Source organism: Protopterus annectens, chromosome 4.part0, assembly GCF_019279795.1.
Source record: "Protopterus annectens isolate FY-2018-M chromosome 4.part0, PAN1.0, whole genome shotgun sequence".
Classification (NCBI taxonomy): Eukaryota; Metazoa; Chordata; order Ceratodontiformes; family Protopteridae; genus Protopterus; species Protopterus annectens.
Genome location: NC_056733.1, coordinates 1,084,374,540 through 1,084,399,785, shown reverse-complemented (window position 1 = coordinate 1,084,399,785; position 25,246 = coordinate 1,084,374,540). Strand labels below are relative to the sequence as shown.

Genomic DNA, 25,246 nt, shown 5'->3' with positions numbered 1-25,246 from the left:
GAGATGGTTTCCTTTTGTGAGGAGGACAGCACCCTGTTGTAAGAATTTTGAATATTAGCTCTATATGGTAAATGCACTACATGAAGGACATTACAGTGGTTTTCTTTGGTCTGCTAGGAGCTCAAATTTCCATTTCTGTAATTCTGCTGTCCAAAGTTTTTGACAGTTATAGATGGGGTGCACTATGAGTAGTGGTGATACATATTCTAGTTTAGGAAGAATACTTTTGCCTATAGATTTATGGAAAGCTGGGGATAGTAAGTGGGAAAATCTGTAGCACAGTTTTAACTGTGAAAGACCTTTGGAAGTAATTTTGTCTGTGTGATTACTGAGGCTGAGCAATGGGTTCAGTGTTAAAGCCTAGGTATACTTCCTCTTGTACATTAGGAACAGCACTACCTACAGTGCCGTTACTGGGTTCCTATTACGAGAGCGAAGATTCCTTTAGGCGAATACGAAGATGTCGACCCGTATTGCGCAAAGTACGTAAACCGTGAAATTCGAAATGTCGATTTGTTTTGGCTGGCTCGTCTGCAGTACAGCTCCGTAAGGTAAGTGTGCGATAGATAGGAATTTAGTGTTAGGATTTGGGTTAAGGTAAGTGTATAGATAGGTAATGTATGTAAGAGTTCGAGTAGGTGTTTTTTAAATGTATGTATGTGTTTTATTTATTTTGTTTGGGTGTATGTGTGTAGGGGAAGTGTGCGGTAGTTACGGACCTTAGGGTTAGGGAGGGGTTAAGGATAGTGCACAGTTAGTTGTGTATGTGGGGTTTAGTATAGTGTTGGAGGTAGGTTTTTTTTTAAATGTACGTATGTGTTTTATTTATTTTGTTTGGGTGTATGTGTGTAGGGGGAAGTGTGCGGTAGTTACGGACCTTAGGGTTAGGGAGGGGTTAAGGATAGTGCATAGTTAGGTAGGTAGTATGTAGAGGGGTTGGCCGACTATTACAGGTAAATATTTTTTTTTCACGATTTAGTGCGTTCGGGATTTTCGCAGTTCATGGTAAAGGGGACAATGTTTAGGTATTCCCGCTTAGGGACTTTCGCTTTCGTAATATAGACCCGCCATTACTACCTACAGTGCCGTTACTACCTACAATGTCTTTACTTACTAGTTGTGATAAAGACTGAAGTTTCTTTACACTAGAAAAAAGTATGACATTAGTTTTGGCTGCACTGACTCATAGTTTTGTTGAAGCCAAGCACAAAGGTCAGAAAATGTTGTCTGCAAGTTTGTTTGGAGGGATTTATGACTTTTGTTAGCATCTAGGAGATGTATATAATCTGCGTACATAATAATACCAAGGTGTGGAAAGTCTAATGTGAGGTCACTGATAAACAGTGAGAAAAGAAGTGGGCCTGCGACTGAGTCTAGCAGAAAAACTGCATTAATAGTGGCAATATCAGAGAAGATATTGCTAAAGTACAATTGGAATGTCCTTGGAATGTCCTGTCTTTAAAATAGTTATTGAACCAGGCTATTGTATTCTCAATAAAGTTTAGTCTTTTGAGTTTGTGCAAAAAGAAGGTTGTGGTTAACAGTTTCAAGTGTTCTAGTTAGGTCTACAAATACTCCTGCATCAATTAGGTCCCTCAGTGATGCTGCTGCATATACTATCGATGGCTGTAATACGAGTAGTCAAGATGCTGAAGAGGTTCCTTCATCCATGCTGTTGACCACAGAGTACTCCATAGTTGTCAATAAGTTTGAAAAATTCTTCACACAGTATTTACTGGCCATGGGTCTGTAGTGTGAGTTGGGAGGGACACTGTACTTTTGCAAGTAGCCGATTGTAGCATGTTTAAAAGCAGGTGGAACACTGCAGGTTCTAAAGACATAAGTTGAATATATGTGGTAGAGGTTTAGCAATATGTTTAGCAGCAAATTTCAAAAAGGTAGGATGAAGTACTTTGAAACCTCCAGTGTGTCACCACCCCCAAGCTTGGTCTGAAAAATCCATGGCTACTGTTTGAAGGTCTTATTTGAAGGGCTCCCTTTTGTTCATTCTGACCTGGTTGGATCACCATTCTAGCTCTGTAAAAACACAGGATAGCACACGGATCTTCTCTTTTGAGGACTGTAAATGCTGTCTCCATGCACTAAGTTCCAATGGAGTCTCCTTCTTTGTAGTTTGGCCAGGAGAGCAATAAGAATTGTGGTGGTCATAAACCTCGCTGCCCTCAAAAGGTCTATGGCATAGCAATTGCTTCTAGAGTCATCTGATGGCAGTAATGAGGTACAGAGTCCATGCTGTATTGAAGAAAGTAGGCCCTTTTCTTGCTGGAATCCAGTAAGGAACCAAGGAGCACGCCTTTTTTGGAAGGAGTCAGATTTGACTTGAGGATGTTAAAGGGAAAACTTAAGGCTTAGAAAACAGTCCATGGTGAATGCACAGATCTCTGCAACTTTTCTTACAAAAGTGCCTGAATAAGGCAGTTGTCCAGGTAAGGGTAAATATGAAAGCACTTTGTTCTGCAATAAACAATTACTGGAGACAAAGAGACAGACTTTTTCGCCCATTTTTTTTTTTTTTTTTTTTTTACACAGAAGGCAAGGAGGTAAATTGATAGTGGCAGCCCACTGCCTCAAAGCTGTGAAAACATCTGTAGATGTGTATGATTTTGGTTTTGGTACCCTGACACAGGTGTTTACCTTTATCAGGACCAGGATGCATCTTCACAGGCCGTCCTCATCCTACCAGAGCATTTATAATCACTGGTCACAGAATCTGAGCCAAAACAGGACCCATGATTGTAAATGCTCTGACAGGATGGTGGAGGGCCCAGATACACTTCATCCCTCTGCCTGACTTTTTCGATTTTTTAGGAAATATAGTTTGCAGCCCGTGTGATATCTGCAGCACCCACTTTTCTTCTCTGACACTTTCCCAGTTTCTTATGTGGGATGGGTAAGTGATAAGGGTTGGGGGGGTGAGGATTTTTGTAGATGAAAAAGGGGAAGGAGAAGTATTTAGTCATTGCTGTGCCCTAGGTGGCACAAAGCAGTGGCCTCTTGGCTTCTCATTCTGCTTTCCCTCCTGCTATTTTTTTCTTCATACTAGCCATTCTTACTCTTGGCTTGCTCACCTTCCCTTGCCTTCAAAACTTCGGCCCAAACTTCCTATCATAACTTGGCACTGAGGAGTAACGCAGCATCTTCTCTCACTGCATAGTATTCTCCCTTTCCTCCATTTTCAAAACTTCACCAGTAGGCTTCCCATAGAGTAGATCCTTATCCAGGTGTGAATGTGTGTGTGTGTGTGTGTGTGTGTGTGTGTGTGTGTGTGTGTGTGTGTGTGTGTGTGTGTGTGTGTGTGTGTGTGTGTGTGTGTGTGTTTTGGGGGGGGTTAAGGAGATGCACTTTGAAATCCTTTGACAGAGTTGCTGTCCTACATGCTGTATCCACAGCATCACACCTGCACTCCAAGTACTTACCAACCTGACTGATAAGTCTTTGCCCTCAGAACCTCATCAACTCCTCAATCATCATCATCTTGTCTAGAAAAGCAACTTGAAACTTGGTCATATGTGTCTGACAGCAATGGCTCTGAATGCCAGAGTGGCAGTCACCCCATACCGGTCCAGAATTCTGCTTTTCTCATCTCTGGCAGGAGCACATGAAGCAGGCATCAGTTTTGACCCTTCTCTGTATGCATAGACACCAATGATGGCTACACCACACGGCCTCTACAAAAAGATCCGGTTGGGACTCCTCAACCCTGTAGAACATCCTGCAGAACCTCCTGTAGAACCTAACAGGCTTCTTATAACGAAGGGGCTGGATTTCCGGCTCTTTTGCATATTGATAAGACTGCATCCTCTGGAGCACTCAAGACTGTAGGAACTGCCGCAGGTGTATAGGTTTCCTGACAATAAATAAAAACACTTTCTGGGAGGCTGATACTTTGACCTTCCATCTGAAGTGCATCTTCAAATGTGGTATCACCTGTTGGAAAAGCAAAAAAAAAAAAAAAAAAAAGCTATCTCCTATGTCTGTGTCATAGTCAAGGGTGGAGTCATCTAAGAGTAGTCCAAATCTTCCTCACACCTTGTGGAATTATCATCCCTCTTCTATGTGTGTGTGTGTGTGTGTGTGTGTGTGTGGGGGGGGGATTTGGAAGCTCCCTCTACTTCTTGGCAAGGAGACTCCAGGCACTACGGGGCCCAATGGAACACCTGAGCCAATGAGTTCTACTCCAGGGGATAAGACTGGGGAGGGAATAGGTAAGGATCTGCCCACTTCATGAAGTCCAGCAAACTGCAGGGAGCTGGGAATGGCCTTATATTTTGGTTTTTGAGTTTTCCCAAGTGGGGACTGTCGAAGGATGCCAAGGACTAAGGATGCGATTTTTAAGTCTCCACAGTCTAACCCTAAAAGTCCTCCCTAAAAAAAGTGAGGCATGTTCTTCAGTCATAGCTGCCTGAGGAAGGACATCTGGTCCAAATTTCATGTGAGGGCTACTGACTTGTTGGGATGTGCCTTAAATGTAGGCAGGGTAGCCTCCAAAGAGGCTTCATTAAAGCTGTTGGAGTTCTGCGACGTGTTTGCTGAAGGTTGTAAAAGCACCTCACCAGGACTCGCACACTTTAGCACATCAAAGACACTGGATGTTGTCATATCAGCTATGTATCTGTCTTCTCCTCAGAACCCTTATCCATTTGCTTCTTCAGACATCCGAGGTCACTGACAAACTGGAAGATGCTATTGCAGAACTTACCAAGGCCTCATATCTCTTCTGAGCTAAATTTTTTGCAAGGAATGCTCCTTTCTCCAAATGGTCTCTGGTGTAAATCCTTGACAGACCTTGCACATCTCAGTATCATACTCTGGCCCTTGCCAAAAATGCATAAACCGTGGTAGTTTGTGTTTGTACCAACAGCACCTGCCTTACTTCTTAGAGATCGACACGTCCTAATCTAACTGGGTGTTTGACCATAATAACTACACATTATTAACCACTAATAAAATTAATGATAAGAAATATTGGCATATGGTCAAGGTTTTACCTCACAAATACAAGGTATAGGGTTTGACTCTGGTTATTATCTAGGCTTGCAATAGTCTGCTGACTGACAGCCTAGTATTTACCTATGAGCTGGGTACTTACCTGACTGAATTCTACTTAAGGCTGAATAATGTTGCTCTATGGCTGCGAAAAGACACTAGACATGGCAAACTACTGCAATAAAGATCTGAAATGGTATATCAGCTTTATACAGGCAATGACTGTACATCAAACTGTAAACTTCTGAAACATTCTGGATTTTCTGACACCATGTGCCAACAAACAGATTTCCATAAGGAATGGACATCTGCTTGCTCTTCAGGAGGAAGTCAGGTTAGGTTGGGCTGTCTAGGGCACAAAATTCTAGCAGTAGAGAGTACGGCAACAGTGATCTACCAACAGAACATCACGTTGTCTGTATTCTGGACCTACAGTTGCACAAGGTTCTGTGCTCTGCATTGCCACTGCAACTCATTCAGTATACGAGTGCATATTGTCTTCCCCCACAACTATTTTCCAGCATTGCAATGGTACAGACCACTATGTACATGTAATAAGTTAGAACTCTTGAGTTTTAAACATCACTTCAAACCTTCTTTGTGATTTTACATCATTTCATGTTTTTGTTTCATGTTTAATTTACTTTGATAATATCTAGTAAAAATATATATTTTTTTACCTTCTGCTCTTACTGCAGTGTGATATTCTACATACATATCTTATGTACACGTGTATCCATTAGATAACTTTCACAACTGCTGTAGATACCCATCTCTTGTCTTTCCAGGTTGCTAACATTAATTTCTAGCTCCTTTACTTCCTTTTCACTGCAAATGATAAATGACATCTGCTTTTTTTCAAGCCGACTTGCATTCATTTTCTTACCTTAGTACAGAACACCACACAAAGATGCACCTGTTTTTTTTCATTGTAAGATTTTAGCATTTGCAAAAAAAAAAAAAAAAATGAACAACAGCACAGAACTGCATACTGAAGTACCCGGATCAGATTACACGGCCTTGGAGGGTACAGTACATAAACATGTGAAACAGTTTGGATTTCCTGACACCGTGTGCCAACCAACAGATTTAAAGGATACAGTAAGATCATATCGTAGAGACAGCAGCTCTCCTCCTTGGTCCTTTAGGTCATAAATGAGCTTAGAATCTTCTCCATACTTCCCTGTCAGTGTCTCCTGTAACAGAATAAACTTACAATGAGAAGATCCATAACAAACGTGCCAAAGATAGGAAGCAGTCTAAAATGCTAAAGGTGAGCAATGCAGAAAGATATCAGTATGTGACTTGCTAACAAAAAAAAAACTGTGGGACCCCTGGGTAACACATGAACCATTTTAAAGAAGTTTACAAAAAATATACTGTTGCAAATGTCTCACCATCCACATGCAACAACCATCTCACTCACTTTGACAAATATTTTTGCCTTCCCCTCTCAGCTAAGTTCCTTTTCCCACTTCTCTCCAGATCTCCTATAATGGTCTCAAAATCCAGAATCACAGAATGCTTACACTTCCATCTTCTTGTTATAGCTTTCTTCTCAGAAAACAAAGGAGTATTTTCTGTTTGGGACCTGTGAAGAGCAAATCCCCACCTCAAAAACATAAATAGTTTAGTTAGTTGGTAAGGCTGCAGAAACAAGCCATCTGGCATAGTTTGTATCTGTACTTCAAAACTCTTCAAAGAACCACACTCCCAAAATATGTGAAGCCAGCTAGCTCCAACAGAGTAGAGGGACAAAAGCTGTGGCTACAGCTCAGATTACTTAGGCAACCTGAATTTCACTAGTAGATCAGGTGCACGTTGGTGGTGGTGTGGTGAAAGAAAAAAAAAGATGTGGCTTTGCCACCTTGCCTCTCTTCAGGTGAGAAGGGGTGGAAGCACATGCTAGGGGTGCAGAATGTTATGGCTGAATCCCTGATGGGGACCACAGTCCCAAACTCCCCACAGGAGTGCTGATTTTAAGGGGACAGGGCTGTCTTCAGGAGTAACATCACTTCCAGAAGAGACTGGCGTGCCCTTGCTGTCACCCACTGCATACCAAAGCAGGAATGTGTTACTGGATACATGCTATGAGTTATTTATCTAAAGCAGTGCATATGCAAGGAAAATTATACACATCACACTTGGATTTTGTTGCATATTAATGGTATCAGATGTACAAAGGACAACAGTGCAATGTACAAATGATCATCTTCACACCAAGTGCCATTTTTACATTTGTTGGAATTGACAATTTGATACCAGGACTGGTTTCAAATGATGTTTGTCTGTCCCAATTATTGCATAAGGAGGAACAAAGATGTATGGTTTTGAAAAGTCCATTACTTTATCTAGGATTAAACGAACATTTGCAACTAGTGCTTTTAGTGATTAAAATCATGTATGTAACAAACACTATACTACAGTCCATAATTTATGTATGTATGTATGTATGAATGTTACATTTGTTTAATCGGCAAAGTCCGACTGTACAAGCTGTCCTTTTTCAGCAGAGGCCTGGAGAGATGAGCTCCACAAAAAGCAAGACAGAAAACACTTACAATGGTGTTATAAAGTTTTGTTATTCAAAATAAGTTGTTAGATTAGCTACAGAGGTTAAAAAAAAAAAAAATCACATAAGATTTTGTACTGCCCTTTTTGTAACAATACAGAGTATAATGTAACAATAATCAGAAAGATAAGTATTAAGAATAGAATATAGAAGCAGAAATCACATACAACAGTTTTTTATAATTTTAGTAACACACTTTTTGCAACAACAGTCTTAGTCCATAAACATACAATGTAAAATGTAACTAACAGCAAAATTAGAGAGTTGAAGGAACACATTTGAGATATGAATTCAGTAGAGGTAGGGGTTTTGCAGTTATCTATGCCAGATCAAGGCTGATTAGCTAAAAGGTTGAGTGTTCTATTGCAACACTATGGTTGGTTTAACATCCCTGACTGGGTGACTATTACGTTTTACAAGTTAGGGTGTGGTTAATGTCTGTGTATATTAACAGAGATTTGAAAAGTGGCCCACAAGTTGCTCTTTTGGTCTGAAATACATTCTACAAGTTTCAGTAATTGTATTTATGACAGCAGTTCATCTCTAAGGTAGTGTACCTGTACTGACTTTATGACTATATAAAGTACCAGAAACAGCACTTTGTGAATTCATGTATTACAATGTGTACAATATCTATGTATTTTACTTGCTGTTTGAACAGATGTCCTTATGACCATAACACTTAGTTTTGTAACATGAAATAAATTCAAAATGTTTTTATAATAAAGCAAATTGCAACTTAATACAAATAAATGCATTAATATCATCTGTATGTACATTCCCCCAGGTAACAATATATCTACACTTGAAGATATACCGCACTGGCTATCATGTCACTACCCCCAAAAAACCCTACTACCTGGAGACTTAAAAATAGACTGGGGCACCTGTTCCTCAGAATCCCCAACTACCCATATTAACCTGCATGCATTTACACAAATCATATCCACCACTACCAGGATAGGTAAACCCAACCAAAAAGAAAGCATACTTGACTGGGTACTCAGTCATCCCCAACTGTACACCTCTGGTACCCTCCCTGATGGCCTAAGCGATCACCTTCTCACATATCTAATTAAGCACAAAGCCATTAATTCCCAACAACTCTTACTCAGAAAGGTTAGAAACAATAAAAACTTTGACCCTGGCAAATTCCAACAAGAACTAAACTCATGTAATTGGTATATTCTAAAACACCTCCCCTTAGAGGAAGCAGTAGCATACTTTAACAACAAATTCCTTGAGATCCTCGATTTGCATGCACCTGTTCGTTCAAAGAGAACAAAGGCAAAAACTGCGCCATGGCTTTCTAAAGAATCTAAACTCAAAATTACCCTTAGAAACAAAGCATGGGCTTTATGGCGTTCTTCTAAAGACCCCCAAGATCACATTAAATACAGCCAATCCATGAACGAAACTAAAAAATCCATTTTACAAGACAAAAAACAATATTACTGTAATTTACAGACTGTAAATCAAAATAACTCTCAGAAGTTTTGGGCAGGTTTAAGTTATCTACTACATCCTGGACAAATTCAACCCCAATCCCTGCTGCTACTATTGATAAAACCCCCAAAGATGTTTGACAGTTTTAACCAATTCTTTACGGAGACAATTCAAGCCCTAGCTAGCCAACTACCTCCTAACTCCCCTGGTCCTGAAAGTACCACCCCTAGAAACCTACTCGCGTTCAGCTTCCAACCAGTCGCCACTTCACTTATCCGTACCTTGATCAAAAAATTAAAACCCACTACACTTTCTGCATATCAACTCCCTGCCGAGTACCTACAAAAATCAGCTGATGCTACTGCTTATGCCGTCTCAATACTAATCAATCGAACCATAGTAGAAGCTAAAATTCCCACTATCTGGAAAATATCCTATGTAATCCCACTTCACAAAGGAGGCAGCTGTACTGAATTCTCCAATTATAGGCCAATAGCTATACTCTTTCCACTTGCAAAGATTATGGAAAAATGTATTCAAAGACAACTCATGCACCACCTAATCCAGAATCACCTTATGGCAGACACTCAGCATGGCTTCCATCCTCATCACAGCACTACTTCAGCCCGCCTAGCGTTTACCAACACCATGAACCATAATCGCAACAATAATTATATAAGCCCTCTTCTTGGATCTTCCAAAGGCATTCAATATGGTTGATCACCAACTTTTAATTCACACCCTGCAAACATTCTGTCTACATACTAGAGCCCTTCAATGGTTTCAATCCTACCTGAATGGTCGACGGCAGGCTGTCCTCTGGCTGAGCAAACTCTCTAATCTTCTACCTAACACCCTTGGAGTACCACAAGGCTCTATACTGGGGCTCTTGCTGTTCTTCATCTTCATTAACGACCTTTATACTGTCATCTCAAAAGTTAGCAGTATCCAATATGCTGATGGCTCTGCTCTGATTTGCTCGGCCACATCTCCAATAGAGTTATGGTCAGCTACCCAAACCACCTTTAATACAATAGAAAACTGGCTTTCTGAACATCGCCTGATCCGAAATCCCAAAAAAACTAAAATGCTGTTATTTTCACCAACACGTAGGTCTACCGCTTTCACCTTTACCATAAATTCAAATGATGGCACAATAATCTCCCCTGACCCCTCTACAAAACTATTAGGTGTCATCATAGATAATCTAAAATACGACCTACATGTTAACCAAACTATCAAAACCATCAATAAAAAACTAGGGTCACTTTACAGAATAAAAGCCTTCCTAACCCCTCCAGCTAAAATTGCCATAGCTCGCTCTCACCTTCTTTCAACCCTTCTGTATGCATCCCCTCTACTCTCGAATTTAAACAAGACTGTCCTTAACAAACTCTCAATTTGCTACAACCACATTGCCAGGTTTGCCACTGGGCTGCCTTTTAGGGCACATCATTGCATCAATCTAAATCAGCTTGGGTGGCTTGAACTACCCAGCCTAATCCAGTATACAAAGAAGTTATGTACTCACCATAACGTTCCATCTGAGTAGATACTTCATTTGTCTGCAACCTGTGGGTAGTCGGATCCGACCTCGGATCCGAACCGGCAGCTTTCCAAGCTTCAAGATCCGAGCTCCTAGCTCCTCCCCCCTGCCCATAATCCCTTACTACCAACCACATTACCTCAGATCGGTTATTTTGCCCTATAGGCTAAAGACAGAGAAGAATTCTCCAATGACCAATACCTTACCGAGGTTCGGGGGATGGCAGGGGGGGGGTCGGTTGCAGACAAATAAAGTATCTACTCAGATGGAACGTTATGGTGAGTACATAACTTCTTTATCTATAGTAGTTACTTCATTTGATCTGCAACCTGTGGGACAGAGTCCCCAGCTTATCTAAAGGCCCTGGGTGGTCCCTACGGAAGGATATTCTGAAGCACTGCGGAGCCAAATGAAGCCCTACTTCTGGAGATCATGTCCAGTTTGTAATGAGAAATGAACGTGTGAGAAGAAGACCAGGTAGCTGCTGAACAAATATAGTCTACTGGAACTCTAGACCAAAAAGCTGTTGAGGTAGCCACAGATCTAGTAGAATGCGCCCGGACGGCAACCAGAGCTGGCTTCCCAGCTGAAATGTATGCTTGTCTAATGCATTGAGAGATCCAATATGCCACTGTCACTTTAGAAATTGGTTTGCCCATGGCTGACTTAGCATAAGAAACAAACAACTGGTCTGACTTGCGAAAATCTTTAGTCCTATGCAAGTAAAAATGTAGTTGTCTGTGCACATCCAAATTGTGCAATATGTATTCACCTTTGTTTTGGAAACTCGGGAAGAAAACCGGAAGGTTAACAGATTGATTAATGTTAGTCTCTGTGGCTACCTTAGGCAGAAAAGAAGGATTAGTCCTGAGGGCCACCCTATCTTTGTGAAAAATAAGGTATGGATACTTAATGCACAAGGCTTGCAACTCTGATACTCGCTTGGCTGAAGTAATCCCAAGAAGGCCGTTTTCCAAGATAAGAATTTTAAAGGCACTGAGGCCGCCAGTTCGAAAGGTGGTCTTGTTAATGCTTGTAAGACCAAGGTAAGATCCCATGGAGGCATAGCCGGCTTGATGGGAGGCTTTAAGAGAAACACGCCTTTTAAGAAGGCTTTGCATATCTTTGCTGACGCCAAAGAATTTACGCCATCCCCCACATGATAATGAGAGATGGCTGCAAGTTGGACTTTAATGGTGGACGCACTAGCTCCCTGTCTAAAAAGGAGGGATAGGAAGTCCAGGATAGTGGGAATAAGAACCGTAAAGGGATCCAATTCCTTATCCTTTGCCCAGATGGAAAAGCATTTCCATTTACTGCTGTAGAGCTTTCTGGTGGATGGCTTATGAGCTGCCACCAGAATGGCCTTCACAGGGGACGAGATACCGGGAGTCCTTGCCATTAACGGAACTGGATCAACCAGGCCGTGAGCCTGAGGCTGACCAGGTTCGGAGTGTGGCATCTCGTCGAATGCGAGATTAGGTCTGGTCTGGGATCCAGAATCCATGGGGGAGCCACACTGTGAGACTGCAGAAAGGGGAACCAGATTTGTCAAGGCCAGAATGGGGCAATGAGAATCACTCTGCTCCCCAACAGACAGGCTTTCTGGATGAATTTCATCAGAGGAAGAGGAGGATACACATAAAGGAGACCGGGCGGCCAAGCATGAACCAGAGCGTCTCTGGGGGATTCCCCTCTGGGGGGAAGTATCGCGAAGTAATCGCTGCATTTTGAGTTCAGGGGAGAGGCAAAATGGTCGCAGCGAGGTTGACCCCATTTGAGGAATATCTGCTTCGCAACAGAGGGATTCAGAGACCACTCGTAAGGGCTGGGAAATACCCGACTTAACTTGTCTGCTAATATGTTGGACCGCCCCGGAATGTGCGTTGCTATCAGACAGCGGTTGGTGGAAATGGCCCATTCCCACACTCTCATGGCTTCTCGACACAGGGCATAAGACCTGGTCCCTCCCTGTTTGTTTATATACCAGACAACGGACATGTTGTCCGTCTGGATTGCAACAGTCCCCAGAGGTAGAAGGTGATGGTGAGCTTGCAACGCCAAAAGCACTGCCCTCATCTCTAGGACGTTGATATGCAATGCAGTCTCTAGAGAAGTCCACGTGCCTTGGACGGACTTGCCTGCGTAATGCCCGCCCCACCCGAGGCAGGAAGCGTCCGTGGTCAACGTGGCTTTGACTGGGGGAATCACAAAGGGTCTCCCTTCTTTGAGTTCCTGAGCCTGTAACCACCAAAGTAGGGAGTCCCTGCATGCCCTGTTCAGGGGAATTGGCATGTCCAAGGGATGGACCGATAGTGACCCTTGGACCTGGAGAGTCCATTGTAACACTCGCATTCGCAGACGGGCATGGAGAGAAAGGCCGATCGCTGCTGACAGACCCTAATGCCCTCAGGACTAATTCTGCTGGAGGAGCGGAGCTCCGAAGAATGTCCAAGACTTGGCGAGACAAACTGTTTAGCCTGACCGATGTCAGAACCATTCTTGAGATTAGAGTATCCAACCTGGCCCCTATGAATTCTAGGGCTTGAGTGGGGCACAGGCAGGATTCTTTAGATTCACTGAAATGCCCAAATGACAAAAAAGAGATAGGGCGTAATCTCTCGCCGCAACCAGTAGATGCTTGTTGGGGGCGGTGAGGAGCCAGTCGTCCAGGTAAGGGAACACCTGAATGCCCTGTAGTCTCAGGTGGGCTGCAACCACTGCCATGACTTTGGTAAACACTCTGGGGGCTGAAGTTAGGCCAAATGGAAGAACCCTGAACTGATAATGACTGGCTCCTAGCCAGAAACGGAGGAACCTCCTGGATCGTCTGTCCATCAGTATATGGTAGTACACATCCTTGAGATCCAACAAGCACATCCAGTCGTTCTCCTGCAGAAGGGGGAGAATAGATTGGAGGGTGACCATCCGGAACTTTTTCTTGGGTATGAACAGGTTCAGGGACGAGAGGTCTAGAATGGGTCTGAGGTCCCCCGTTTTCTTTGGCACCAAGAAGAACCTGGAGTAATAACCCAATCCGGACTGATCTGGGGGACGGGCTGGATGGCTCTTTTTCTTAGCAACTCCAAAATTTCTTGAGCTGCAGACTCCCTTTGATGGGGTGGAACATCGGGGAGATGTTTGGGTTTGGGGGGGGTGAGAACGGTATCGTGTAATTTCTGGATATTATCCGGAGCACCCATCGATCATTTGTAATGGACTCCAAAATTGACAGGTGCTCTGATAATCGCCCCCCGACTGCCTCCAGAGAGGAACAGTCGGGCAAGCCCTCAGAGCTGTTGCGCGGGTCCCTCCGAGAAAGGTTCTCTAGACCCGAAGTTACGCGGGCCCCCTCTGCCTCTGGGCCGGCGTCCACCTTGTCCTCCTCTGCCTCTAGAGGACGAGTTGTCCGCAGCAGGACGGGACTGCCGAGATTTACGGAACCACAGCTTCTTTTGCCCCCTCTGATTCCTGGAGAAGGATCTTTGGAAGTTAGAGAAGCGGACTCCGACGGCCGACAGCGTCTTCCCATCCTTTTCGCTTTGGACTAGCGTGTCGCGAACTGAGCCAAACAAGGCCGAACCATCGTAAGGGGTGTTCGCGAAGGACGCCTTAAAGGGATCCGTGAAGTCAAAAAGGCGGAGCCAGGAGTGACGTCGCAAGACTACTCCCGCTCCGCTAGCTCTAGCGGCTCCTTCCGTGGCATGGGAAAGAAGCCGCATAGACGTATTTGATATGGACTTTAGAGTGGCCACTCGAGTCTCAAAAACCTTTTTATCTGGGACCGACATGGACTCCGGAGGGGCTGCAGCGTATTCTTTAATTAAGTCACGCTGTAGCCTGATAGTGTGTGCCATGTAGTTCAGCGACCTTATGGCAAAGGTCGCTGAAGAAAACATCCGCTTCCCAATACGGTCCAAAGCCTGGGACTCCTTGTCCGGCGGATGGACCGAAGAACTTTCTTGGGCAAGTTCTTTCTTAGTGGCCGCCGCCACCAACATAGCATCAACCTGCGCGCCTTTGGACCAAGAAGGTCTATCAGAGGGAGCTGAGGACCTTATCTGGGCGTCTAGGGATAGGCTCCACGGTGTCGGGCTCCTTCCAAGCCCTGGTGGTAATTAGGTCCACCAAGGGGTCGGCTGGGGGGGACACCCAGGAGGTAGATGGGCCTGCCTCAAAGGCCTCCAGAAATACGGACTCGTCCAGGGAGGGCTTTTGGGCAGACCACCCCCCTCTTATACGCAACATTTCCATGATGTCTCCAAATGAGACATCTTCAGGGGGTGACCTTGGGGAACCCTCCGTATCATCCAAATCCGTATCCGTGGTAATGGACTCGGGGGAGTCCAGGTGCCTCCTTTTGCACTGGTGCTTCCGAGGCACCTCTTCGGCGGGACTGTCCGAAGAGGGCTCGTCCACCGGGCGGTGTTCCTCCCTAGGAACTAACTGGAGGCTTTGGGCAGGCTGTCCAGATGGACGGATGATCGAAGACAGACCCTGATACAGTGGGGGCACGGGTGGATCCGAAGGCCCGGTCGGGGACCTGGATGACCTCGACAGTACCCTCTCCACTACCTCAAAAGTGGAGGGAGATTCACTGTCACCAGCCTGTGAAAGCAACCTCCTCGGCTCCGAGGATAGGATCGGGGTCGGAGCAGAAGCAATCGGACCCGAGGTAGTGGTGTGCTCCACCCCAATCGGCGCCGAAGACACAACCACTCCCTCGGATCCGATGCTCAACCCTCGGCCCCGAGAGCTTGGATATGACAAGCTCGAAGGTATAGTTGGCGTTGAAGACACCATCTCTGTCGGCGCCGACGTATCCCTGGATCCGAAAGGGCCTGGATCCGACAACTCCGAGACCCGAAAACGCATCGGAGAAGGAGCAATCGGGGCAAAAATGGGGGCTGCACTCCCTCCCAAAGGGGGGGGGGGAGGCAAGAGCATCTCCATCTGCATCTGGGTCTGTAAAAATTTTCGCATCATCCGATCCATGTCTGCTTCGGAGATGCTTCTTGTAGACCGCGAGGAGGTAGTCGAGGCAGGCCGGGAGGGCTGAGACCTATCCTCCTCCTCTGGCTCCGGCGAAAAGGAAGGTGAACGGAGCCGAGAGGACAAGGATCCAGAGACCCTATCAGGGGACTTCAGAATTTTTTCAGGCGGAGCCGAGGGATGAGACTCGGCCCGCCTCTTTGAACTATGGCCCTCTCTGTCTCTATGCTTCTTCTTCTCCCTGTGGGAAGAAGCACTAGACTCCACAGAGCTAGTACCCAATAAGGGAGGTTGAGTCCTGGGTACAGCTAAGGGAGTAGCCGGCGCCGAAGCTACAGGAGTAACTTGAGCCCGGCTGGGAGAGGAAGAAGAAGCCGATTCCTGAGGGAGTTTTCCCGCCAGGATCAGCGTGTTCTTCCTGTCCCTAAGTGCCCGAGGGTTGAAGGCCGCACATATCTGGCAGGCCTCCGATAAATGTGCTGCCCCCAGACATAAAACGCACTGAGTGTGGCCATCAGCTGGGGAAAGCTTGTGGCCACACTCAGTACATTTTGAAAATATGGCCTTAGACTCAGCCATAAGTTCTCTCACACACACACACACACCCAAACACTAGGGGGGGGAGGGGGAGAGACAAATCTAAACTAAGAAAAAAAAAGGGTTTTTTTTTTTTTTTTTTAAGTGAGTTTTAAAGGATTCGATACTAAAACAACACACACACAATTTAAACTAGAAATAGCTATAAAAAAGGAACAATCTCACCAGGCCAGTAGCTCTTCACTAAGAAGCAACTGTGTTTAGCCGCGGCAAAAAACGATCTGAGGTAATGTGGTTGGTAGTAAAGGGTTATGGGTAGGGGGAGGAGCTAGGAGCTTGGATCTTGAAGCTTGGAAAGCTGCCGGTTCGGATCCGAGGTCGGATCCGACTACCCACAGGTTGCAGATCAAATGAAGTAACTACTTCAGATCCAACTGATTATGGCCTATAAAATCCTCTATAATCCGAACAATACTCCTGCACTTAAAAATATTATCACCCCCTATAACAATCCTAGACCGCTTCGATCCTCTAACAAACTATTAATTCAAACTAGCAAAATTAATAACACAGCCTCCCTCTTTGCAAACTCTGTAAGTAGACCCTGGAACTCTCTTCCAGCTGACATTACCTTACTTTCTACCTTAGGTCAATTTAAAACTAGACTCAAACAACATTTGGCACTTAACTAGCTATGTCAATGTATCAAACTTAGCTAACTCTCTCTAGAATGTGTAAAAATCTGTTAACCAGCTTACTGTGTAATTTAATTTAATCCTGACTTACGCTCGGGACTAACTCTAACCTGTGGAACTTTAACTTAATAAGATAACTGAAATAGTGGTGCAGTAGTGCTCAAAAAACACAAGTAAATCCAGAAAAAAGCATTACAGTTGCGAGTCCACAAGACAGTTTATTCCAAATATAAAAAACAAGTAATTTAGCGATTTCGTCAATGCCAGTTGACTTCATCAGAATAACCCAATAAACATGAAAAAAATATTTAAATAGTATAAGCTTGACATCGATTGGCTGTTACACCTCACAAATTTAAAACTGGTTTTAAAAAGACATTTACAGAATTTTCAAACAATACAAAAATATGAATACTTTAAAAAACAAAATCTCTTGCTTAATTTAAGCAGTTTGCCACAAGAAAACATTTGAATTTGCACTAGAGAAACAAATATTCAAATACTTTTGTGTTGTTTGTATTACAAAGTCACATTTAAACCTGTGAAGGACATTTAAACATGTCCTGCCTTTTCTTTCAGAATAGATAATATAGTCAAATGTCATTCAATCCTGGAGGAAAGTTTGCTGCTAATCTTAATTGCCATAAAAGTTCTTTCTTGTTCAAGACATTTTGCCAATCTCCACCCCTAACATCAATATTCACTACATCTAATATGGCAAATTTAAAGCCACTGTAATCCACACACTGGGTACTATGCTTATACAAAGCATTTGCTTCCTTTTTGTTCTTTGTATCATTTAGATGTTCATATATTCTAGTTTTAAATAACCTTTCTGTCTTCCCAGTGTAGAAGGATATACAGGAATTACACTTAGCAATGTATACCAGTTTACTAGAATAACAATTGCCCCTTCTTAGGTAAACTGTATTCTTATTGTCCAAAGATATAGAATTGTCTTGCAATATGTAAGAACAATAGGCACACCTACCACACGGTCTGCTGCCATTTAACTTAAAATGTTCACCTTGGTTTTTATTTTTGTTTTTATTTTTCAGAATTACTTTTAAATTAGGGCCAATCTTAGTTGTAAATATAGGCTTCTCACCTAAATCTTGAAAGATTTCTGTGCTAGTTTTAAAGATGGTATAGGGGGCTACACTGAACAATGCAGGCTTGTTGAAAATCAACTTTGCTCACAGTTTCAGTGGCATTATCTGTGTTATCCATGCTGTTCAAACCTCTAACTAAAAGGTGGATATATTTTGTACCCCAGCCACTTAATACACCAGAAAGAATTACATCAATAAAGCCACCAGGGTAGCCTCTCTCAAGAAACATATTTTTCAAACAAATTCTTGAATGACATCCAGCTTTAAAGATGTCATTCTAGCAACCCAGATGGCTTGTCCCTAAATGATGCTTTTCTTTTGTGACATTGGCTGGTGACTATCAAAATGTAAACAATAAAGCCACCAGGGTAGCCTCTCTCAAGAAACATTTTTCAAACAAATAAATTCTTGAATGACATCCAGTTTTAAAGATGTCATTCTAGCAACCCTGATGGCTTGTCCCTAAATTATGCTTTTCTTTTGTGACATTGGCTGGTGACTATCAATAAATGTAAACAACTATTACAAAAAGTTTTTTTACGATAGACCTTGGATACAAACTTTTCATGGTCCTTGATTATTTTGGTATCTAAATAATGAATCTCTTGCTTATGAAAGTTAAATGTGAATTTTAAAAAATTGGTAGTTTGATTTAGGTACTGGATGAAAAGTGGAAAGGATTCAGAAGTTCCCTTCCACAAAAAAAATATCATCCAAAAACCTACAGTAAAATACAACCTTGGAAAATAATTCACTTTTGAAAACATGCTCTCTTTCCCAGCCTGGAAGACCAATGTTAACATAAGTTGGAGCACAAGTTGCCCCCATTGCTACACCCTTGACCTGCTGCAAATATTCACCTTCAAAATATATGTAGTTGTTTTCTAAAATTATTCCCATGAGTTCACATATTAAACCAATTTCATAACGGTTTAAATTCGAAGATGTCCAAAGAACATCTTCGAAAAAGTTTAACCCTTCTTGCTTGGGAATACAGGAAAACAAATCTTCCACATCAATGGTCAAAAGGTAAGAATCAGCACACCAAAAATCACTTTTTAATTGTCCTAGAAAGTCCCAGGAATCTTTGACCAAGTGTGGAAATTGCTCAACATTTCATTTTTCTATCCACATATACAGCTAAATTATGTGTTTTTGAACCAGCCGCTACCACAATGGGCCTAAAAGGCGAATTTTCTATGTTTTTATGTACTTTCGGTATACCAAAGATAACAGGAACTTTGAGATACATATTCAAAAGAAAGTCATAATCTCCCTTACAAATCCTCTGGTCCATCACATACTCGTATAAAAAAAGTACAGTTTTGTACCTACCATAAATGTAGATGTCCGAGAGGTATGCATCTGCAGTCCTTACAAATGGGTTGTCCTGGCCTCAGGCAGCCCTTCGGTCGGCCGGATTCCAAAGTCTGGGTCTGGCCTCGGCTGATGTCGCACTTCACCCGACGTCATAGCTGCAGTTCAGCAGGTATAAAGGCATCAGCCGACGCCATTTTCCTCAGTGTTTCTTGCCACAGATGCCAGGTGCCCTCTAGGAAGGCTAAATTTGGATAAATGCAAATGTTTCCAAACAATAGAGAGCAAATAGAAATAAACATGTATATACATATATATATATATATACATATATACAAACAAATACACCATAATAGATTCCCCCAGCTAGCTACAAGATGGGCAAATACCCTAGGAGTACCACAGAGGGGAAGGAGGGTGGGTAATCCTGACTGCAGATGCATACCTCTCGGACATCTACATTTATGGTAGGTACAAAACTGTACTATGTCCTTCAAGGATGCATCTGCAGTCCTTACAAATGGGTAGAATACCATAGCCAAACTGGGGGAGGAGGCACTAAGAGATTATGGTGTAGTTAAGATCCCTTGCAAAACAGCAGTGGGAAAACCTGCTCGGGATCTGGAGTATAAAGGCAGATTATAATGCTTGGCAAATGTATGCACGGAGCTCCAAGTAGCAGCCTCTAAAATGTCTTTGGTAGCCACTCCTCGTAAGAAAGCTGTAGTAGTGGCTGTAGCCCTTGTGGAATGAGGTCTGATGTTTTCTGGAGTTGCCTTTCCATGAAAAGAGTAACAAAATCTAATGCAATTTCCTATCCATTTTGAGATTGTTTGTTTTGAAATTGCTTTTCCTTCCATTCTTGTGGCATATGCTACCAGAAGCTGGTCAGTTTTTCTATAGTTTTTGGTTCTGTCCAGGTAGTAGCGCAATTGTCTGTGTACATCCAAGGTATGCAGCAATCTTTCCCCCCTGTTCTGTGGGTTGGGGAAGAATGTCGGTAGGTGTATTGCTTGGTTTAAAGATACTCTGGAGACCACTTTTGGCATAAATGTAGGATTAGTTCTCATGGACACTCTATCCTTATGGAAGATAAGGAAGGGCTGTACTGCCATTAATGCCTGTAGTTCAGAAACCCTTCTAGCTGAAGTGATTGCCAGCAGGAATGCAGTCTTCCAAGATAAGTACTGTAATTCTACTGTTGCTGCTGGTTCAAAAGGGGGGAGTGTTAACTTTTCTAACACAAAGTTCAAGTCCCATGTAGGCAATGGTGGTTTCCTTGGTGGTTTTACATTTTTAATTCCTCTGAGAAACTGTCTGAGTAGAGGTTGAGAAAAGACTGGAGGATCCATGTTGTATTCTGCTGAAACTGCTGATGCATGAATCTTAATGGAGGAGTAAGACAGACCCTTGTGGAAAAGCTCTGCTAAATATTCCAGGATGTTAGCTATGTTTGCCAATGATGCATCTACTCCTTTTGTTGCACTCCAAATGAGATATCTTTTCCATTTTGCTGAATAAGTTTTTCTTGTTGAGGGTCTGCGAGCCTCCAAGATAATGTCTTTAACCCTTTGAGATAAATCTGGGTAATTTTGTCTTATGCAATGTTCCAGGCAGCCAGCTGCAGTGTTTTCAGGTTTGGATGCAGGGTTTTGAAGTTGTTCTGTGTTAACAGTAAGGGAACTAGGGGCAGAAGACATATTTGTTCCAGAGACATGCTCCTCAGTAATGGGTACCAATGCTGCCTCGGCCAGTCTGGAGCTATCAGGATGATCCTTGGACGGTCTTCTTTGATCTTCAATAGCACCTTGTGCATCAAAGGAAGAGGTGGGAATACATATGCTGTCAGGTTTTTCCAACTGAAAGATAGGGAGTCCACCTTCCAAGCAAGTGGGTGGTATGCCCTCGTGCAGAATGTTTTCAATTGGTGGTTGTGTGGGGATGCGAATAAGTCTATTTCTGGTAGTCCCCATTTCTCTGTAATGGATTTGAAGATGTCTGGATGTAGCATCCATTCGTGGGCATCCGTGGTAGTTCTGCTTAGGATGTCTGCTAGTATATTTTCTTTTCCTGGTACAAATATTGCTTGTAACTGAATGTTGAAGCTCAGGGCCACATTCCAGAGGTCCATTGCCATCCGGCATAGAGGGTATGAATGTGTGCCTCCCTGTTTGTTGATGTACCACATAACAGTGGTGTTGTCCGTCCTTATCAGCAATTGACCCTGTCGAAAAAATGGTCTGAATGTCTGAATTGCCAGTTTTACTGCCAGCATCACCTTTTGATTTATGTGTAGGTTCAGCTGGTCTTGAGTCCATAAGCCTTGTATGCACTTGTCCAGCATGTGTGCCCCCCAACCGAGGTCTGAGGCGTCCGTTGTGATAGTCTGGCTTGGTTGAGTGCTGTGGAAGGGCAGCCCTTTGTTCGATTGACAGGCCTGAGCCCACCATCGGAATTCTTGCTTCAGGCATGGAATTATTGGAATTTGGGTCTCTAGGCTGTGCTTGTGCTGAGACCATAAATTCCTTAGGTACCATTGTAACTTTCTCATATGTAGTCTGGCATGTGGAATCAATATTATGCAGGATGCCATGTAACCGACAGCTTGCAGGACTTTCCTTGCTGTTAGCTGGTTCTGCTCTGTTAATGCCATGAAATAGAGAGGAAGGTGCTTCTGTTTTTCTGCTGTGAGGGATGCCATTTGATTTGATGTGTCCAGCTCTGCACCCAAGAAAGTTATCCTTTGGGATGGTATCAGCCTTGACTTTTTTATATTGACTGTGTATCCCAGGGCTTGCAGTAGATGAATGACCTTTTTCAAATCTTTTTCTAATTTGTTTTTGTTGTCCGCTTGTAACAGGCAGTCGTCCAGGTAAGGGTAAATTTGAATTCCCTGAAGCCTGCAATGAGCAATTACTGATGCCAGGCATTTCGTGAATACTCTGGGCAGTAGATAAGCCAAAGGGCAATGCTGAGAATTGATAATGCTCTGATCCTGCAAGAAATCTGAGGTATCTTCTGCAATTTGGTCGTATGGGGACGTGCAGGTATGCCTCCTTGAGATCTAGAGTTACCAGCCAAGACTCCTTGCCCAGCATGGGAAGAAGCTGCTGTAGGGTCAGCATTTTGAATTTTGGAACAATGAGGTATGTGTTTAGAGCGGACAGGTCGAGAATAGGTCTCCAATGGTTTTCTTTTCTTGGCACCAGGAAAAGTCTGGAGTAAAATCCTTGCCCTTGTTCCATAGACGGTACCCTTTCTATAGCTCTCATCCTTAGTAAGTGGTGTATTTGTTCTAGAGCTTTTGTCTTCTGATTTGGAGGTAGGTTTGGCATTCCTCTCTTCCTTGGTAGAGCATGGAAGTGAAACCTGTAACCTTGGTCTATTGTCTGTAAAATCCATTTGTCTCCTGTGATGTGATGCCAGTTTACTGAAAATAAGGCTAGCTTTCCGCCTAAAGGTGCTTCTAGTTGTTCCCTGGTAGGCGGTCTCAGAGCCAAGTCACTGTGATTGTCCTGTGGAAGTGGTGGTGGCTGGATCTGTGGCAGTACTTTGCTGGTTGTTAGGCTGCCACTGGCGTCCCCTGTAGGCACCTCTGGATTGACCCCTGCCTCTTGGGCCTATTCCTGCCTCTCTGAGCTCTGGAGGTGTCTGGAAAGGACCAATTCTTGGAAGGCCAGTTCCTACTAAACCTTGGAGGCTGGACCTGTAAGAAATCCTTGACTGTCTGGACAGATTTTGCTTTCTCTTCCACCTTCTTCAGCACCTGCTGTGCAGGGGAGCCAAACAAATTGAGCTTATCCATGGGAGCATCTAGGAGCTTTGATTTAACATGGTCTGGTAAGGACTGCTCTTCTAACCATGCATGCCTTCTGATCACTGTACCAGTCATAGCTGATCTAAAGGAAGCCTCCAGTGCATCATAGCCGCATTTTAAAAAATGATTACTGACCTGCTGAATGTTATGTACCATTTCCTGAACAGATTTTTTGTCTAATGGTTCAGACGAGGACAGTTTTTTAGTTATAAATTCCTGATACTGAATCATGTGGAATTGACAGTTTAAGGCCCTAGCCGAAAGAGTAGTAGAAGTGTAAACTTTTTTACCCCATCTCTCTAAGGCCCTAGATTCCCTTTCAGAGGGGAGGGTTTTTTTTGCAGAGGTAGCTGCTACAGCCTTGGGCCCCTGGGAGATAGTTTCAGGATCTGCAAAAGGAGCCTTATACAAATGATAATGTGTGTCCGGAACCCTGTAGTACCTGTCGGGCTTAGCAGGGGCCGGAGGAAAAGAATCAGGAGCAGTACAAGCATCATTAAATGCATCATCCACAACAGTGAGTACTGGAGGAATGGCTAAAGGCCTATGCTGTGGCAAATGCAAAAAGGTCCTAAGCCTTTTCCTAGAGTCTGAAAAATCCTGGCCCTGCCATTGAAATTGTTCCCTCATAGCATGCAAGTTTCCCCAAAAGAAAATTCCTCGGGCGGAGAGGCAGAAGGAATGGAGTCTTCTGCATCAGAGTCCTCATAAGGAGAATAAGGGCCCTCTGGAGGGTTTGTATTATCTGAATCATCAGAGGAGTAATCTGAAGAAACTGGCTCAGGGGGCTCTGCTCTAGGCCTCTTCTCTGGAGGGGGGTGAGAGGCCCTGTCAGGGTGAGGTTGGGATCCCCGGATCAAAGAAATGAGATCCTCTGCTAGACTAAGCATTTGAGAACTAGAGCTAGGCCTGTGAGAGGGGGTCTTAGCAGGCACAATTTTGGTAGATTTTGCTGCTTTAGCCCTGGCAAAAGCCTTAATCGACATGGATGCAGGGGGCCTAACAGCTCCACGTGCAAGAGTAGATATATCTAAAGGTATAGTATCAGATAAATCCTGTGAACCTGCAAGAGCAGGTGGGATTTCAGTAGTAGATTCAGCCATGCTGGATGAGGCCTCGGTAGGAGGCAAGCTTTCGGCCGAAGGAAGAACCGTGGACTCGGTTTCAGCCGAAACCGAGACACTCGTGGTTGACAACCGCGGTTTCGGCCGAAACCGCGACCGCAAGTGTCGGTCCTTTTCCTTGCGCTTTTTAGTTAATTGCGAAGTCGGAGTTTCCGACAGCATATTGTAAGCAAAAGCAGAGCCGAAAAACTCCTCAGCAAATTCCGACCGACGTCTAAGCGTCCGCCGGTTGAAAGAAGCACAGGCTAGACAAGCTGCTACGTCGTGGTCTGGGCCTAAACAAGGTAGGCAGTAAGAGTGGAAATCTTTATGAGGTATTTGTTTCCCACAAGTTAAACAGTTATTCACTTTTTCTGACATCGGCTGAGGCAAGAAAGAGTCCCCAACGGGGTACTTAGCTTTTTAGAAGTCTTTGGTAGTAGTAATCTCTGGTTCTGACCGACCGGCACTTGCGAACAGCTTCTGCTTCGGGCGCCACGCGGCAAGAAAGACTGGGGAAAATGGTATCGGCTGATGCCTTTATACCCGCTGAACTGCAGCTATGACGTCGGGTGAAGTGCGACATCAGCCGAGGCCAGACCCAGACTTTGGAATCCGGCCGACCGAAGGGCTGCCTGAGGCCAGGACAACCCATTTGTAAGGACTGCAGACGCATCCTTGAAGGACATCTGTCTATTCTCTGATAGGAAATGTGTATTTCATTCCTAGAGCATGTGGAATATTTATCAGCATTGAATAAAATAGTTTGCATAATATTTGTATAGTCATCACAATTATATAATACAATTCCACCACCCTTGTCGGGTGTCATGACATGTATGCTTTTATCCTCCCTTAAGTTATATAACAAACTTCTCTCATCTACACTAAGGATAGAGAATACTCTTCTCTGATTACCCCATATTTTATAGATATCTTCCTTAATAACTTTCTCAAATGTACTAATGAGAGGGAGTAGGGGGAGGTTATATACACTACTTTTTCTCAAAGCTGATATAGGAAATTTAGTTGTGTGACACTCTTCTTTGTTGGATGCATTAATTTTAAATTTAAATTTCTCAAATATAACTGTAAATCCCCA

General features: G+C 43.6%; 1 protein-coding gene across 2 annotated transcripts in view; it reads right to left on the bottom strand.

Moving 5' to 3' along the window:
- Positions 1 to 25,246, bottom strand: part of HARS1 (histidyl-tRNA synthetase 1) — an 824,052-nt gene that overhangs the window by 624,070 nt on the left and 174,736 nt on the right. For both annotated transcript variants that reach the window (XM_044069030.1, XM_044069029.1), the window contains one exon: positions 6,108 to 6,203. In XM_044069030.1, coding sequence (XP_043924965.1) covers positions 6,108 to 6,203 — 96 coding nt within the window. The remainder of the gene's footprint in view (positions 1 to 6,107; positions 6,204 to 25,246) is intronic.